The sequence below is a fragment of the Eptatretus burgeri genome, chromosome 3 (assembly GCF_056783735.1).
Source record: "Eptatretus burgeri isolate ZD-2024b chromosome 3, Ebu_testis_v1, whole genome shotgun sequence".
Lineage (NCBI taxonomy): Eukaryota > Metazoa > Chordata > Myxini > Myxiniformes > Myxinidae > Eptatretus > Eptatretus burgeri.
In genome coordinates this window covers 107,175,127-107,194,010 of record NC_140963.1, presented here as the reverse complement: position 1 = coordinate 107,194,010, position 18,884 = coordinate 107,175,127, and the positions used below count along the sequence as shown (strand labels likewise).

Below are 18,884 nucleotides of genomic sequence, written 5' to 3'. Positions count from 1 at the left end.
AGTCTGTAATCCGAATCGTCGGAGGCTGGGGTTGGGGGATCGCTTGAGGACGGGTACCGTGTTGTGCCGCGCTAATCGATGGTACAAAGAAGCCCGGCACCCTAACCTGATTGTGAAATCAGATCTTTGACTTGCTACGGGTATCAACTAACCTGTTCATGGTCAAATGTCGGCAACGAAACCGGCTCTCCCTCGCAGGTACCCCGGGGTGGGGGGGGGGGGGGTAGAGAGATAGAGATTTTTTTTTTTGTATACCTTGGTCGAGGCTCGTATGAGAGCTAACACACAACTCACAGCAAGGAGGCATGAGACAAGAGGGGCGGGACTGGAAGGGACAAAACAGTGGGGAACAGACACATTAGGTGAACTGTGGAAGGGAGAGGGATGGGGATGGGACGGGGAACATGGCGAAGAGAAGATGAACATTACAGGGACTTTCAGGAAGGAAAGCAGGGGAATTGAAGGAAGTATGGATTATCGGGGGTAGAAAAGATCGAGGATTTGGATGGGGGAAGATAAGAGGTGGTGGTGGTGACAGACAGACAGACAGACAGACAGGACAGAGAAAGAGACAGACAGAGAGAGACAGACACAGAGAGATAGATAAAAAGAGATAGAGATATAAAAAGAGATAGATGGAGAGAGAAAGAGACTTTTAGGTCCTTTTATTACAAAATAATGTATAAAAGATATAAAAAAAAATTCAATATAACAAGTTTTTAAAATAAACCCACACAACAAAGGAAAGGATAATATACAAGAATGGAGAAAAAGAGAAGAAAACAATTTATTTTGAAGTAATTGATAAAGCATTAACAACAAGAGAGTTTATACAAACGGATGCTCCAATTGTAAAAAAAAAAAAAAAAAAATTGAAAATACATTAGAGAGAAAGGAGAAGCAACACAGGCTACACACGTACCGCCAGAGACTGAGCAACATCCCCTTGCGATTACATGTGCATGCCAAGCGGGAGGGGAGAGAGACAGAGACAGAGAGACAGACAGAGAAAGAGACAGACAGACAGAGAAAGAGACAGACAGACAGAGAAAGAGACACAGAGAGAGACACAGGGAGAGAGACAGAGAGAGAGACAAGCCGGTAGGCAACATGGCTGCTCACTCTCGATGGAAAGCTGGCCGACGTGACTACCCGATATTCATGTACATGCTATCAATCAATTTAACACAATAAATGTGATTATCACAGCCCTCTTAGTTTGTGCCCAGAAACCCGCCTTGTGAAATTTCAGGCATGTTTCCAAAGAGACTCCAACAAATGGCAGCCCTGGTAATTCCATTTATCTATTCGCTAAAGATTTTTTTTTTTTAATATATGATGCTGTAAGACATTCTCCTTGGGCACAAAAAAAACAGGTCCCTCGGAGGACCAGTTTCGAAGGTATTGTTTTTTTGTACAGTCCACAATAAGTGTACGATGTACGATAAAGTATTTTAGCTGTTGCTGAGCAACGGAGGTGTGCATAGCAACCATTCATTTTTGTGTACATGCTGGCCCCATTGTACACATTTCACCCAAGTTTCATCAAAATCAGTCTCTTTCTCTTCGAGATATTCGCAATTAACCGTTTCTGAAATGTTCGACATGTACTCACCCAAAACCTATCTCCTTCTACAAATATTTTTTGTTCGGGCTGCAAATTGGCATGAAGGGAGCGAGATAGATTGCGCACAGAACTCTAAGCTTCGATTTTTCGATTTTTTGACCACTTTAAAGGCCCGTTGCTCTGCCGTTGCTGGGGCCCAGGGTCCCAAATTCGAAAGCACACGATTCCCAAAAATATTGGTCCCACCTACCAAATTTCATTGGAATCGGTTGAGTGGTTTAGTCCCTAGGCTTGACCAAAGTTTCACGGACAGACAGACGGATGGAAATGTCCAGAATAAGGGTGCTCTAAGAGCAGCCAAGAGAGACATAGAGAGGACACGGACATGCAGCAGTATTAAATACAAAACCTGCTGAAGAGCAGAGCTCCTTGTGCCAACGGTCATCCATCATCTCACAATGGTATATTATCGTGTGTATCATATACATCTAATCGTATGGTATAACGAGTCCTCTGAATGGAAGCCACAAATTGATGTTGAACATACAATGCATGCCTATCGATTTCTGGATAGTTTAAGTCCTATCGTGTCCACATCAGATCCAATAACTGAGTTTTTCTGAACTCGACGGGCTCAAAACCAAAAAGCAACCACTCATTTTCATGAAGATGCACAGAGTACCACAACGATTCTGCAAATGAAGACACGAGTTCCATTTCAGGTTTTCCTCCATTGGTGATCAAGCTTGTTTCCATAATCCATCTGGTGTTGCGGACGACATTCGCTGTGGGACGTCTTTCCCTCTGTGGTTGGCCCGGCAGGTCCATTGTTCTCGGGAGTGTGTTCTTCCAGCTGTGAGAGATGCTGCCATCAAGTCGGGAAATCGCGTCTGAGGAGTCATCGTCGAGTCGTTGCAGTGTCTGACATGGAGCTCTTTCCTTCTTTACGACAACACCTGGAATGTCAAATCGATCCTTGTGCAGAGGGCACCTCCAATCAGGGTCAATCACTGCTGGTTTCAGGGAAAGCAGAGCTCAGAGCAAACACGAGAGTAGGGTAAGAATACTGATTCTGGCTCACTTTTCCCCATGTAAATGAATGGGGGATTTTCAGCGATTTATATTTTTTTCCCTAAAAATAAATCCCCTTTTTATCCCAAGGTATATTTATTTGTCTCCCCTTTTAACTTGGAGGTTGAACCTCATTGAATTGAACACCTGGGGGTTGAACAGCTCACTCATTGAACCTATAAAGATTTGTTCATTCTCAAATTCCTTCAATAGTTTAATTTTCTTTGCACAATAATCCCCCATCTAAAATATTAACAAACAAAACATTTGAATCTTTATATTTTTTAAGATACCCCTTTTGTGCCATTACGAAATGATTAACTTCTCTTAATGCTCTTGTTTGACCACCTCCTGAGCCACAGGTTATTTTTTGTTAAGCCCCGCCCACTTTTCTTTAAGCCCCGCCCACTTTTGCTAAGCTCCGCCCACTTTTCATAAGGTATTTTTTCTAAGCCACGCCCACTTTTCCTAAGCTCCGCCCACTTTTGCTAAGCTCCGCCCACTTTTCATAAGGTATTTTTCTAAGCCACGCCCACTTTTCCTAAGCTCCGCCTACTTTTGCTAAGCCCCGCCCACTCTTACATCATTTCCAGTTCATCTCTGACTCACAAAGAAATCACTAGAAAATTACAGGATGTTATGGTTTTGAAAAATTTCCCAATGAAGGCTTGCCTAGGCTTGCCCAGGGAATTTCCAAAGGAAACCACACCCACCAGTCTTTCTCTATAAAAGCTTCAAACCCAGGCTCCATTTTAAACATTTGTTCTTGCTGGCAATGGTGTTCTGTGTGCTTGTCTCAAACTCTCTGTCTTCTATGGAACTAAACCTTCAAGTTGATGAACTGGATTCAAACCTCTTATCTATTGAGGTAAGATTTTTTATTTTCCTATTTTCAAACTTTGATTGAAGCATACTCATTTAATAATTAAATAACTTAATTAATACATTATTATTTTCTCTCACAGGAAATTGTGTCTGAAATACGAAATGAAAATACTGCTTTTGCTACAACTTGGGGCGAAATTGTTGGCTTGGTTGAAGACCTTATGAGCGACCAAGACCCACAGAACGAGTTCGTCCTTGATGACCCAACCAAAGAGTTATACCTTGGAGACCAGCAAAATCCTGAAAAAGAGTTTTACAGCAATAGTACTCATTGTGAGTTATCAAGACAATACCCACTGAACAAGTTATACCTTGATGAGCCAGAATACAAGTTTTACCTTGGAGACTCACAAATTTTGAAAAAATCAGTAAATGAGTTCTGCCTTGATGGTTTAAATAACTACCTTGGAGACTCAGGAAAAGGGTTCTGCCAAGATGGTTCTAAATATGGGGCCTACCTTGGAGACTCACAAATTTTGAAAAAATCAGTAAATGAGTTCTGCCTTGATGGTTTAAATAACTACCTTGGAGACTCAGGAAAAGGGTTCTGCCAAGATGGTTCTAAATATGGGGCCTACCTTGGAGACTCACAAATTTTGAAAAAATCAGTAAATGAGTTCTGCCTTGATGGTTTAAATAACTACCTTGGAGACTCAGGAAAAGGGTTCTGCCAAGATGGTTCTAAATATGGGGCCTACCTTGGAGACTCACAAATTTTGAAAAAATCAGTAAATGAGTTATCCTTAAGAGACTTTGTAAGTTGGTTTTACTTTGAATACTTGAAATGTGGGTTCTGGATTGATAACTCACAATGTGATACATATCTTGGAAACTCAACGGGAATGTGGTTATACCTTGAAGACTTGGAAAGTTGGGTTTATGTTGGACACTTGAAACTTTTTTGGGGGCTTTTATTTATTTATTTATTTATTTATTATTATTATTATTTTATTTATTTATATTTTGGAGACTTTTGGAGTTGCTATCACTCTTTAGGATCTAAACCTATCGATGTAGTTCTTTGTCGGATGGTGCTTGATGGGAGCAAGATCAAGAAAGTTCTGGGAAGAAAGTGCAGGCTTACTCCCCCTTTCTACGTCATCAAACCTGAAAGCCTTAAAAGACAGAATTGGAAGAAGAAAAAAAAACGTAAAAATATATATATATATAGGTGGAAATCTCATTTTGAAAAAGACATTGTGTTGGGCGAGGATTGAGTTGGGGTTGAGATTTTGAATGTGAGGGTTGGGGTTGAGATTTTGAATGTGAGGGTTGGGACACACACACACATACACATCAACAAACAAAAGTTAAGCCTTGACTATTCAGTTGAGGATTCTGTGTTTGGGGTTCACAGATCTAAGAACGTCCCCCTTGACACACATTATATACTGTTATACACCTCGGACTTGGCCCTCGAGTGTCCACAACGGTGTATAGTAGGAGGGAGTGAAGCGCCAACCTATTGCTCCCATTACACACACACACATACACATCAACAAACAAAAGTTAAGCCTTGACTATTCAGTTGAGGATTCTGTGTTTGGGGTTCACAGATCTAAGAACGTCCCCCTTGACACACATTATATACTGTTATACACCTCGGACTTGGCCCTCGAGTGTCCACAAAGGTGTATTATCTGCTTAGTTTTGTCTTTTGTAATTCCTGTGAATAAAATGAACCTAAAATCTCTTCCCCTTCCAAATCATATATTTTATAAGTCCAAGGAACTGTATCTATTACATCAACAATTTTAAAAAGTTCTTTCGTCCATCGTTCAGTAAAACCCTTTTCAAAATGAGATTTCCACCTATATATTCTTACGATATCACCAACTTTGAACTTAGGTTTTCTGACATTAATCTCTTTTTCATATTTTAATTTTGTAAATGTTTCTGATGGCTTCATATTCGTTGACGTGTGAATCGTGTCATGATACTTATCCACAATATCCTGAATAAAAGATGACCATTGTTGTGAACCGAGTTGTGTGAATTTTTTATATAGTCTCTCTTTTAAGGTACGATTAAAACGTTCAACAACAACTGCCTTCCCTTCATTAAAGGTACTGTATAATGTAATACTGTTATTTTTTAGAAAATTCATAAATGTCTTGTTATAAAACTCTCTACCCTCATCAGTCCACAATTTCTTAGGTTTTCTCTTACTTTTATTAAATATCTGTTGAAAAGCTAACATAAGAGTATTACCTGTTTTGTTTTTTAAAGGGACAACCCACGCATATCTACTCCTCAAATCAATAACGGTTAAAGCATACTTGTACCCCTTATCATTATTGAGTTCAATCAAATCAGCAGACCAGATATAATCAACTTCCTTGGAATAAACTTTCCTTCTCTGAAACTTTGTGAATATTGGTTTATGTAATTCATCAGCTAATTGCTCTTCAGTCTTAATGGCATCATTAGAGCCTATAAGTTTTTTGAATTTCCAAGTCCAAGTTTCAATTTAGCACTAATCATCTTCTTCACGATGAACCTATCAACTTTTTCTCTCAAGGTTGGATTTTGTATCAGAGACAAATTATATAACATTTCTCTATCGGCTTCATGCTTTTCTTCCAACGTTGTGGTATTCCCATAATCAATATCGTGTCTCATGCACACTTCATCAACTCTATTGATTGGTTTACTCCAGGATTTAGGATTGTCTGCCTCATCTAATCTTTTATCCAAGTTTGTGCCTGGACCACAGAAAGAATACCCTGGAAGATGTAATTCCCTGGTATTCCAGTAGTTGTAAATTTACTTCCTGATAAAAACTTTTGTATATCTCCTCCGAGTTTGTGTTTGGAGATAAATTGATTTTTTTTGAACCACACACCGAACATATACCTTTTTGTATAACCCTGTTATTTTTACTTTTAATATATGAAATATTTTTAGTATTAGTTTTCTTTTTACATTTGAGACAATAACTCATTTATTTATGAGAAAAATTTCTGCAGAGTGCAAAAACCTTTTTAGTTTCCAACATGCACATTTGAATCTTAATTTTTAAAACATAAAGAATCCTTAGAAATGCCTTCACTCTCTCCTCCATTTATTTAAGAAAAAACTTGAATTAAAATACATGTCTTCTCGATGTCGATAGTCTTGTCGAAAGTATTGCAAATAGACTTTTTAATTCTTTGTATTCCTCCCTGGTGAGATAAGTTAATTTCTTTAATACCTCTATTCTTTTTGAATCTCACTGGTTTCCATATTTTGATATTTATTCATTCTCTCTCTTTCCTCCCTCTCTCTCTTCTCTCTTTCCTCCTTCTCTCTCTCCTCCTCCTCCTTTTCCTCCTCTTCCCTCTCTTCTTCAACTCCTTCCTCATCCCTTACTATACTTGAATCGTTTACACCCCATAGAATATTATACATATATTCATCAGGATTTCTTGTTATTCCTGTATCCAAAATAATTTTTTACAACAGGATACCAATAAAATTTCTTTTGAATTTCTAAAAGAGCCTTACCTTTTCTTAACCTTATAATTTTTTCATTATTTAACATTCTAATTAAATCTAAAGTTGTTGGTTTATCAACATCAGCATAATGCCAATCTTTTATTGAAAATACCTCATTCTTATGTTGTAGAACATATTTATTAAAATACCGAATACCCTTTTCTTGAAGGTATGCTTGAACACAGAAATGATAATTTTCTTGAAGCCTTCTTGCTGTCATTTATGTATTAGAAATATATGTTAGAATAATATTATGGCACGAAACACCTCCCCATCTTCCCATAGTTAAATCATTTTGTATTTCCTTACTTATTATATATAATCCTGTTTTTTCTGTTTTCATGAGATAAACAAGGGCAAAACCATTATTATATTTACCCTTATTAAATTCTTTTATTTGTTGTTTACTAATCGTGGCTCCACAAAACTCATTCTCGATACCAAGTGGATAATATTCTTCCTTACGAGACTGATTTAATTGTTCCAGGTCTTCGAGGTTAATTTTAAATGACCAATTATACCCTAAATCATTCATATCATACCCCCATTGTTCTATTCTCATACAAACGATACGCCCTTCTTTATAAAAATTTATTTTAATTCGAACTGTGAATTCTGTATGACCTGGAGATAATATCAACACTTCTGTATCTTTAGACTACACAGCCGTTTTATTTAAGTATATATATTGTGATAAATCGCTTAATCTCACCAAGTCATTCGCGTCAGTCGGGCTTGGATAATTTTTTAATTTATAAGCATTTTTCATGTTAATATTTTTGTTTATATTATATTTATATCGTTCAGCCTGTGCCTTTGTGTAATAATTTGATAAATCAATATCCAGTTCTTGAGATACACCAAAGATAGAACCATCTTTACCAACATAAGTCATTTATATTAGATTAAAAATAATATCATAAAATTTTTTATTTTTGTTGAGTTGAAATAACACATATAGACATAATTGACCACAACACTTGGAATTTAATTCTTGGACTTGAAATGTTTGATAAACACCATTCTGTAAGAATTTTATGACTTCAACAGGTGGTGGAAGACCAAAACTATCAAAATAATATTTGTCTTGACTATTAAAAATACAAACCCAATGAGAACCGTTCCCATCATTATCTTCTAAGTTCATAATAATATTCTTTGTATGTTTCGACACATTTGTTAATTCATCTCTCATACAAATAACCACATTATGAATTTTTAATTTCTTACAATATTTGGTAAGTTGTAAATTTGATGTTGTATTCTTTCCAAATTCTTTCAACCACTCATCAATGCTCATTTATTTATTAGAAAGATATAATCCATTACCTCTTTTCGTTAATTTTACACCTGCTTGTGCTATAGAAGAAAGCATATCTCCAACTAACAATCTCGCTTTATCAGGCAGACCTTCAAGTTTTTCAGCAAAATCTACAATTACACCACTTCCACTAATTTGTTTCTCCAACTCTTTGTTATGTCTTTCCAATTCTTTTTGAGCCTGGAGTTGAGCCTTCCTTTCGTTGGCAGTTTTGACCGCTGTTGAAATACCACCCGTCAATGCTCCAACCGCACTTAAACCAGCAAATAAAGGAATTAGAAATGGGAGAAATCCTCCACTCGTCTCTCTTATTGAATATTTTTTCAACATTGGTTTTGTCATTTTAATTTTAAGTGAGCCAGTGTCATTCAAGATTTTAACCTGTTCTCTTGTGAGCAAAACATCAATTCTTACTGCTCCTTTTCTCTGAATTGTATTAACATTAATCGTACAAGGCTTTTGATTTTGAACACAAGATGATAGTTTATGAAGATTGATTTGATTAACATATACCCCAGTTGGTACTTTACCACTCATTTATTTAACAAAAAAATTATGTGAGACTAATCATCACACCATTATCTGTATTAATCTGCAATTCTGTTTCTTCCAAAAGCAAACAATATGTATCAACTTCTTCACTCTCTCCTCTTTCAATGTATAGGGAAGTATCCACTCGATTCGACTTTATAGTTTCTTTTTGAGCGCTCAGGTCAAACGTATAGATTGTATACAAACTTTTAAATGCTGTCATATCCAAAATAGGTTCTTTATTTCCATTACTTTCACACACCTTTTGGTAAGACTTGTATGCTTCAGCAAAATCATTTTTTTCCCAATTAATTTCCAATCTATCTCGTGGATAAAATGTTCCATCTAGAGAAACGCGAAGTTGTTTCACCTTAGCATTATCACTCAATGCATTATTCTTATCAGTCGCAGTATCACCATCTGGCTTTTTAAAAATCATCCACAGATATCGTGGCTTTCCTTCCAGAACACCCAAATTCCACGTGTAAGTAGTTTGATTGAGTTTAACGTGTTGACATCTTCTTTTGAGGTATGATACACTGAGTGGTTTTTTTGAGTTAAGTCTTCGATTCAACATCTCTTCTGTTTTAAGATTAGGAGTATATTCACTGATATACCAACTCATCTCCTCAATTACAAATTTATTCTGATCACCAAAAGCATTACCAACACCAAAAAGCAATCTATTTTCATTATCATTCCTTTGTAGTTGAAATCTAATTTTAAGACCATACAGAACTTTATCATAATCACAAAATCCAAATATACCTTTAAGAGGAACTGCCACAGTAAAACTATTTTCTGCTTTTGTATCATCATTATACATTCCTTTCCTTTGAATATATCCAGGGTCTGTGTTTGTTCCCGTTGACATATCAGGAATAAAACCTTCGACAGACCCCTTTCCCATTCTATCACTGAATGTATAGAGTGTAAATTTCATCATTTCAGATACAGCAGAGACATAATCAACCGCTTCAACTTCTTGTGTTCCAATATACAATCGCACACTATCAAACATTTTCCAGAAGAAATCATTTACAAGTGTAGCGTTTGTGTTATTCCCAGCCTTAGTGAATTTAAATTTACACAACAAGAAACTTTCGGAGAGATTCAAATAGGTTTGTTGATTATTTATTTCAAAACTTTTTGTACCATTTGTATTCCAGTCTGTTCCAGTTATTGCATTTACCTTGAAGTAATCTTCTTTTTTAGTGGAGTTTGAGATAATAATAGTATCATCCAAATCATAGATACTATCAATTGCTTCCATACTTGTATTTATTTAGGAAAAAAGATGTTAAAACTTTTGAAACCCTGATCCAAGTATTTGAATTATTTTCTGTCGTTCTTGGGGGACAACTGAGTTTTACCTTTCTTAATTTCTTTTATTGCTTGTAATTTATGAGATTCTTTCTGAGCATCTTTTATACTCTTTACAGCACCTGCTACATTTCCCACAGCAGAAGCAGTTGAACCAATTAGGTCTTTATGTTTAAGAATAGTTGAACCAATACCCATGAGAGTATCAATTATCCCATCTCCTCTAAATTGATGTCCAACACCCCTTTGTCTCTTAGGTTTATAGTATCCTCTACCAAGATACATACCTTCACCCTTGTAGTACGGGGAAAGGAACATCCCATCCCCTGTAATTATTTTATATTTTCCCAACTCGTGCTTCCTCACAATAACCATCGTATTTATTTATTGAAAAACTTCACGTAGGTGAATTCTGATGGATATAACTTCTCCATTAAAAGAAATCACACGATTATCTTGGTCGGTTATCCTAAAATTTACTCTGTGTATGGTTTTTCCTGACACAGGTAGATAAACCAAATTTTTAGGCTCCATATTGAATTTATAACCAATTGGGGTTGAGTATGCGCTGAATGAAAATATTGTATTTGTTTTTAATCCATCATTATAAGCACCATCAATCAAATCACAGTGAATTAACACCGAATTTATTCCTGAGGATATTTGAATGACATTATCACTGTAAAACGTCCCATTAGTTTCAATCTTTTTTGAGGAGAAACCTAATAACTCTCTAAATGAATTATCAATTGTGAAATCAACCTTGTAGTTATTTTTAACTTTAATCGTTGATTTTGAAGTATGTTTTTGAATGTTTATAATAATATTTTTTGGTTCATCACCCTGTTCTTTCATAAGACGAGCAATTTCGGAAGATATTTGAGAAATCTCGTATGCTCCGGGTGAGACTGTTATCGTTTTGTATCCACTTCCCGGATTATAACTAAACTTGTCATTTTTCTCGGTTATATTAAATAAGGTATTATAAGTCTCCATGGACAATAAAGATGCCTCATATTCTTTTGTTGTGTCAAGTTGTAGTGGGTATGGGAATGAAGATGTGTGGTCGCTTGTTGTGAAATTAAAACTCAGGATTGTGCTTCTCATCTTATTTAGTATGAGTTAAAATGTCTTTATATTGAGATTTATTAATTATTTTCATGTTCATCAACTGATCTAAAATGGCTGATGCTTCATTAAAACAATTGTTATTTCCAGCCTTCTTACTGCCGAACAACAATAACAGTCTATTAACTAATTGCGATGGGTCATTTGGAAGAAAACTAATACCTGAACCAAGGATACTTAAAGCCTGAATAATGTGTTTCTCCTTCTCATTCTTCCTACTTTTACCAGAAAGAATAACCTTATAATTTAGAGTGTTTAGCAAATCAATATATACTCTATCATCATTATTTTCCATATCCAATGGTTTATCAATATACTTTGATTCATCCCTCACAGTTGAACCTTGTCTTCCATCTTTTGTGAGAAGAAACATTAATCTCGGAGTTAGTTTAACAGAGGGTTGAGCAGAACTTAAGAACCTTAATTCATCATTAAATATCAATACCTTTTCTTGAACAAGATGAAATATTGCTGGTTGTTCTGTTGGAATGAGTCCTGCTTTGGTTTTTGAATCCGCTGAATATTCATTGTTTTGAACAGCATTCACAATATAATCAGGGGGTTGATTAATCTCTTCCAGTTGTTGAAATAAACCTTCATCATCATATTCTAATTCTCCTAAATGCTCTAATTCTTCCTCCGTCATTTGACTGAAATCTTTTAACATTTGAAGCTTTCTAGGAGTATATTCTACTGTGGGAACTGTGGAAACATCTTTCATTTTTCTTGGGAAGTTTTTAAAAGTGGTTTAAAAAATTTCTCTTGTTTTTTTCAAATGCTTCTTCGCCCGTTAGTTTCTGTCTGCGTTTCTTCTTTATGTCTTCCTGTTGTTTTACAACTTTTGAAACCAACTCTTGATGTTCCTTAAATCTTCTTGCTCTTTCTTTTGTATCCATTTATTTATTGTAAAATATCATTTAATGAATTGTAAAGATCAACAGGGAAATTTTCCTTTTCTTCATCATTCAAGTAGATGTGTTCAAATAAATCCTTTTCTTTAAATATTTCATCAAATTCTTTATTAACATTAATGCGAGTTGTAATTTCTTCTTCACTAATCCTTGCATCTCTGCTTTTCATACGTTTGTGTTGAGTTTCTTCATCAACATCAAAACCGAATGATAAAATCTTCACTCCGCTCAGATATTTAATAATTTGTCTCTGTTCCTTCTGGATTAGTTTCTAATATCCCAACACCACCAGATTTTAGTTTCTTTAACTCACTCTTACAATGTGAATATTTTGTTGTACCAAGAGAAACCTCCTCAAATATTTGTCCTTCATTCCTCAATCGCATATGTTCCTCCACTGAAATATAGTGATAATCTTCACCTTTTACTTCTCCAGGTCTTATTGCTCTAGTTGTTGTTGATACAATGCGTATCACGGGGTGTTTTTTAAGTAAATTTACAATATTCTCATTTGTACTACACAAGAACCTTGATTTATGAAAGTTTTTTCCAGAAGCAGATTTACCCACAAGATTTATAATAATAGTTGTCATTTATATATGTAGTTGTTTATAAAACAAAAAATATATCCCTTAATATCTCATCTTGTTTCACAACAATATATTTATATTTTTCAGTCGTGTGCTTCATATAATCCTCAAATTTCTTTTTACTACATAATGTAGAACAATTATCTCTCCAAAAATTATTGATATCTATTGAATTTAACTTGAATAAAATAAAAGTATTAGCATTGTTTCTGATGGAACGACGAGGAAGTTGAAAGTACGATTGACTAAGATAAATACAATTACAAGAAGAATGTCTCCCTCTTGTGTAGTAGCTGTCCATTACCGTTTGGTTTCTCTCATTAACACAATCATCAAAGATAACGAGGTTCTTTTTGATTTATCCAAATCTTGGGGAGACGGTATATCATCCATATTATCACTAAGAATACAAGTTATAAGATTTGATTTCTTTTTACATCTCTGTGTATCACAAAATAGTTGAATTATATCTTCAATGTTATAATCATTTAGGTTTTTTTGACGTTTAAATAAACCTATTATATCTTCTTTTGAAGACCAGCATTAAAACCTTGTGAGAGTAGTTGATACTCTGGTTGAAAACTCGACTTTGTGAAAATTATTAAATTATCATAATCTAAAAAGTTGGGAGTGAGGAGCATTTTTAAAAGTAAGCAGGTTTTTCCACATCCACTTGAACCAACTATGAGACATCTTAATGAATTTGGGAGATTTTTATGGTTGTTAAATTTTATCTTATTTTCCCAAATAGGTAAAAAATCATTCATTTATATATTTGAAAAACAGGTTATTTAATTTATTATTAGCTTTTTTAGAAACTCTATATTTTATCCTAAGTTCAGGTTTAATTTCAAGATAATCCATTATTTTATTTATACAATATCTTGTGTTGATATTTCCCTGAAAATTACATCCATGAATAATATACAACAACAATCCTTTGAACATTTCTCTTATACGTTCAGTTTCTTCCCTTGTAAGGAAAGGTGTGTTATCATCCTCATACTTTACATTCATTTCTCTAATCAATCTTGTAAAGTAATTCATTTTTGGTGTAAATCTAAAAGAATTATTTTCCTTTTTATATTTTTTATTATCATTAATTAGAAGATAATCACAGAATATACATTGTTTATAGGCTTTTGACTCTGTGTTTAATCCCTGTCTTTCACACGCAGGACAATTCTCAAATTTGTCATATGGAGAATCAGGAAAGTCTAGCATATTTATAAAGTAAAACTTTACTTAAACTGAAATTCATCTATACTTTCAGTTGTATATTACCATCGATATCGATATACTTTTTTCATTATCAGATTCAACGACAACATTTTTTATATTAAAGGTAATTTTAAAATTATCATTAACTACTATTGAACGAAATGTCATTTCACCTGATATATTAACATCCTTTATTTCATCAAGATTTACATCTTTAAGGTTGTTGAAAAAAATACAAATTTCTCCTTGCATATTACAGATGGTCTTATCTTTTCTTTCTAAAGCTTCATCCATAAGGTTTTTGTTCTTTGATACTTTTTCTTGTTTCATTGCTTTTTCTAGTTTTGAATATATTACTAGAAGGAGAGGAGAAACTTTTGTTAGAGATACTTTAATTGATGTTCTACCAGGTATACTAAAAGCCCTTCCACTGAAGGAAATTGAAGAACTCATATTATTTACCATAATAGTTTTTATCCAATAGTTGTTATATTTATCTTTGTTCAATTTTACATCCTTGACATATTTCTCAGTATCTTTAACAGATGAAGAGATTGATTGAAACTTGTCTTTTGTGTCTTGAAACATTGTATTTATTAAGTGAAAAAGTTGGAGGATAAAATGTTTTTAAGCACAGATTCACCTATAAATTAAACAAAATTTTCATCAAGAAAATTTTAGTTTAAGCAAAGTTTTATTCTATAAATATGGTGAATACAACGTACTGCGATGTTTGTAATCACGAATATAAACATTATAGAAAACACCTCCAAACCAACAAACACACATTTAATCTATTTCATCAAATATCTCCTCTTGAGTTGGAAAGAAAACATTGTGATATCTGTTCAAAGGATGTTTTGAAGAGTAGTTATAATCAACATCTTCAATCACAAAAACACAAGAAAAATGAGTTTAAAGTAAAGGGAGACTATTATATTAAAAACACTGATGGGGCATTTAAAGGGCATATAAAAATAAGGATTTTTCAATTTGGAGAACCCGGTCCATCATCAATAGCTGAATCAATTGAAATAGTGAAACCCGATGTTGAAAAATTTATTAAAAAGACATTAAAAGAAATAAAAACTTTAAAGTTTTATATGGGAGTGAAAATGAATATGAAAAGACAAGATGAAGAACAAACTCCTTATATGAGAACAGATCTTCATTTTATAACATCATTTCAAGATTTTTTGAATAGTGGGGTTTATGAAGAACTATCAAGACAAGAGGAGGATGTTGATAATACAGTGGTAGGAAGTGGATTCAATATTAAAAAATCATCTTTTCAGATATACACATTCTAAAATCAAACCCTCTTAAAGCTTCTTCTTATATTGAATTACCAAAAGAAATAAAACTAAAGAAGGCAGTTGTTAATATTAAGAACAATGATAATAAATGTTTTCTCTGGTCTGTTCTTGCTCACTTACATCCATCAAAATGTAATTCAGAAAGAGTAAAACAATATATGAAATATGAGAATACCTTGGACATTAAAGATTTTAAATTCCCAATGCCATTAACAGATATTCCTAAATTTGAGAAAAAGAATAATCTTTCTATTAATGTATATGGATTAACGGATACAAACAAAGTTCAAATATTAAAAATTTCAAACAACTATAAAAATGAAGAAACACACATTGACCTTTTATATTTTAGTGTTGGAAAGAATTCACATTACACATACATCAATAATTTATCAAGATTAATCTCTTCTCAGGTATTCAGAACAGCAAACAAAATATATCCTTGTAAGCAATGTCTTAATTCATTTCATGCAAAAGAACGATTAGAACAACATTCAAAATATTGTAGTAATCATAAATCAGCTGTAATTACAATGCCTAAACCTGGTGAAAAGATTTATTTTGAAGATTATAATAAATCTATCATGCACCCATTTGTGATATACGCTGATTTTGAATGTATCCTTAAAAAGATAAATACTGCTTCTCCTAATCCAAAAGAACCATATACAAATAAATATCAAAAACATATTCCTTGTGGTTTCTGTTATTATATCAAATCATCTGTTGGAGAAAAGTATAACAAACTTGAACATTATCGTGGAAAAAATGCTTCACAAGAGTTTGTAAAACGATTAGAAAAGGATTGTATAAGATTCACTAAATTAATGAAAGAAACAAATGAACCGATGAAATTAACCAAAGAAGAAAAATTAGAATTTAGAATGAACAATATCTGTCATATTTGTGAGGGGGAAATTAAGGAGTCTAAAGTTAGAGACCATTGTCATCTTACTGGTAAATATAGAGGTCCCGCTCATTCCTGTTGTAATCTTAATTATAAATTACCTTCTTTTATTCCAGTCTTTCTTCACAACAGCGCCAACTATGATACACATCTATTTATAAATGAACTTTCAAAAACACCAGGGAATATTTCTGCTATAACAAACACAAGTCAAAAGTATATTTCATTTTCAAAAATGATATTCACAAAACCTATAACTCGTATTAGGTTTTTAGATTCTTACAAGTTTATGGGAACACCACTAGCCTACCTCGCATCAAATCTAAGCTCCACGGACTCTTTTCCAAATCTTAATTCATTCTTTCCAAAAGAGGAAATTCTCACTAAAGAGGAAATTCAGATTAAAGAGAGAATTCAAAGTAAAGAGGAAATTCTAACTGAAGATGAAATTCTAATTATAAAGAAAATTCAAACTAAAGAGGAAATTCAGATTAAAGATGAAATTCTGATTAAAGAAGGAATTCTTACGAGAGAGGAAATTCAAACAAGGAATGAAATTCAAAGTAAAGAGAAAATTCTTACAAGTAAGGGAATTTATCCTTATGATTATATGGATTCATTTATGAGATTTAAAGAAACACAACTTCCTTCAAAAGAAAGTTTCTATAATAACCTTTATGAAGAAGAGATAAGTGATAAGGAATATAAACACGCACAAGAAATATGGAAAATATTTAAGATAAAGAACCTTGGAGAATATCATGATTTATATCTAAAAACAGATGTTTTATTGTTAGCTGATGTGTTTGAGGCTTTTAGAACACTCTGTCATAATAAAAATTGTTATGGATTAGACCCTGCCCACTATTTCACAGCTCCTGGTTTAGCTTGGAGTGCAATGTTGAAAATGACAAAACAAGATATAGATTTAATCAGTGATGTTGATATGCTTTTGATGATTGAGAAGTCCAAGAGAGGTGGAATATCACAAGTATGTTCAAAAAGATATGCTAAAGCAAATAATAAATATCTCCCAAATTATGATAGTGAAAAAGATAGTAATTATTTGATGTATTTTGATGCTAATAATTTGTATGGATGGGCAATGTCTCAATCTCTACCTTATGGTAAATTAGAGTGGGTGGAAGAAAAGGATTATGAAAAGGCTTTGATGAATATTGTTATTTCTTCTCAAGAGGAATTGAATGACGAAGAAGAAGGTTATTATTTTGAAGTTGATTTGAGGTACCCGAGTGATCTTCATAATAAGCATAAAGATCTTCCTTTTGCATGTGAGAAAGAAACTCCAAAGAAAGAATGGTTAAGTGATTATCATAAAAGTTTTAATATTAAAGGTAAATCAACAGAAAAGTTATTAACAACATTCTATGATAAAGAGGGATATGTTTTGCATCAGAGAAGCTTAAAACAGTTTTTGAGAGAAGGATTGAGAGTAGCTAAAATTCATAGAGTTTTAAAATTTAAACAAAGTCCTTGGGTGAAAAAGTATATTCAATTCAATACAGATATGAGAGCAAATACAAAAGTAAAATTTGAAGGGGACTTTTATAAATTAATGAATAATGCTGTATTTGGAAAGACTATGGAAAATGTTAGAAACAGACAAAACATTAGATTCGCAACATCTTGGAAAGAAGCTTCGAGATTGATAAATAAACCAAGTTTTGAGAGAGAAGAGGTTTTTTCAGAGAACTTTTCTGCAATTCATATGAAAAAGGAAAGTATTGTAATGGATAAACCAATTTATATTGGAACAGCAGTTCTTGATTTATCAAAGATATTGATGTATGATTATTTGTATAATGACTTAAAGAAAGAGTATGGTGAAAATGTTTCATTGTTGTATATGGATACTGATAGTTTTATCCTAGATATAAAAACTGATGATGTTTATGAAGATATGAAGAAAAATATTGGAGTATATGATACAAGTAATTTCAGCAAGAAGAGTGAGTTATTTTCCAAAAAGAATGAAAAGGTTATTGGTAAGTTTAAGGATGAGTTGGGTGGAAAAGTAATGAGTGAGTTTATTGGATTGAGAGCAAAGGCATATGCTTATAAGTATGGTGAACAGATTGATAAGAGGTTAAAGGGAATAAAGAAATATGTAATAAAGAAATCAATAACTTTTAGAAATTATTATAATTGTTTGATGAATAAGAAAGAAGAATATAGGAAAATGAATACAATAAGAAGTTATAAACATAACATATATAGTGAAGAAGTAAATAAAAAGGCATTAGGAGCCTTTGATGATAAGAGATTTATTTTAGATAATGGAATAGATTGTGTTCCATATGGATATTGTATGATAGAGTGTATAAAATAGATTATGTTTTAACGATGGGAAGATGGGTTAGGGTTTTTAAGGGCTACCGCCGCGTTTTTTCACAATATATAAATGGTTAAACCAAGTATTAATCAAACTAAAGAGTGGAGAAAATCTCAGTCTTGGTATATAAATGGAAAACATAATGAATGTGAAAAATATCAAATAAGTCTTATTGAAAAAATAACTAAAACAAAGGTAAATAAAACAAATAAGCGAATTAATTTAAAAACTAGTAAGTTAGAGGATGTAAAGAAAAAAATGAATATCCTTGAATGGACTGAAA

At 33.2% G+C, this 18,884-nt stretch overlaps 1 protein-coding gene and 1 long non-coding RNA gene across 2 annotated transcripts in view; both read left to right on the top strand.

Annotated features, from left to right (window-relative positions):
* Positions 1-22: 22 nt before the first annotated feature.
* The window catches only part of MBLAC2 (metallo-beta-lactamase domain containing 2), a 99,440-nt gene continuing 80,578 nt past the window's right edge, over positions 23-18,884 (top strand). The window contains exon 1 of the mRNA XM_085874870.1: positions 23-198. Coding sequence (XP_085730996.1) covers positions 167-198 — 32 coding nt within the window. The 5' untranslated portion in view covers positions 23-166. The remainder of the gene's footprint in view (positions 199-18,884) is intronic.
* Positions 1,479-5,255, top strand: LOC147030622 (uncharacterized). The gene is made up of 2 exons (XR_015056463.1): positions 1,479-3,506; positions 3,604-5,255. It is a non-coding gene; the product is annotated as an uncharacterized LOC147030622 (long non-coding RNA).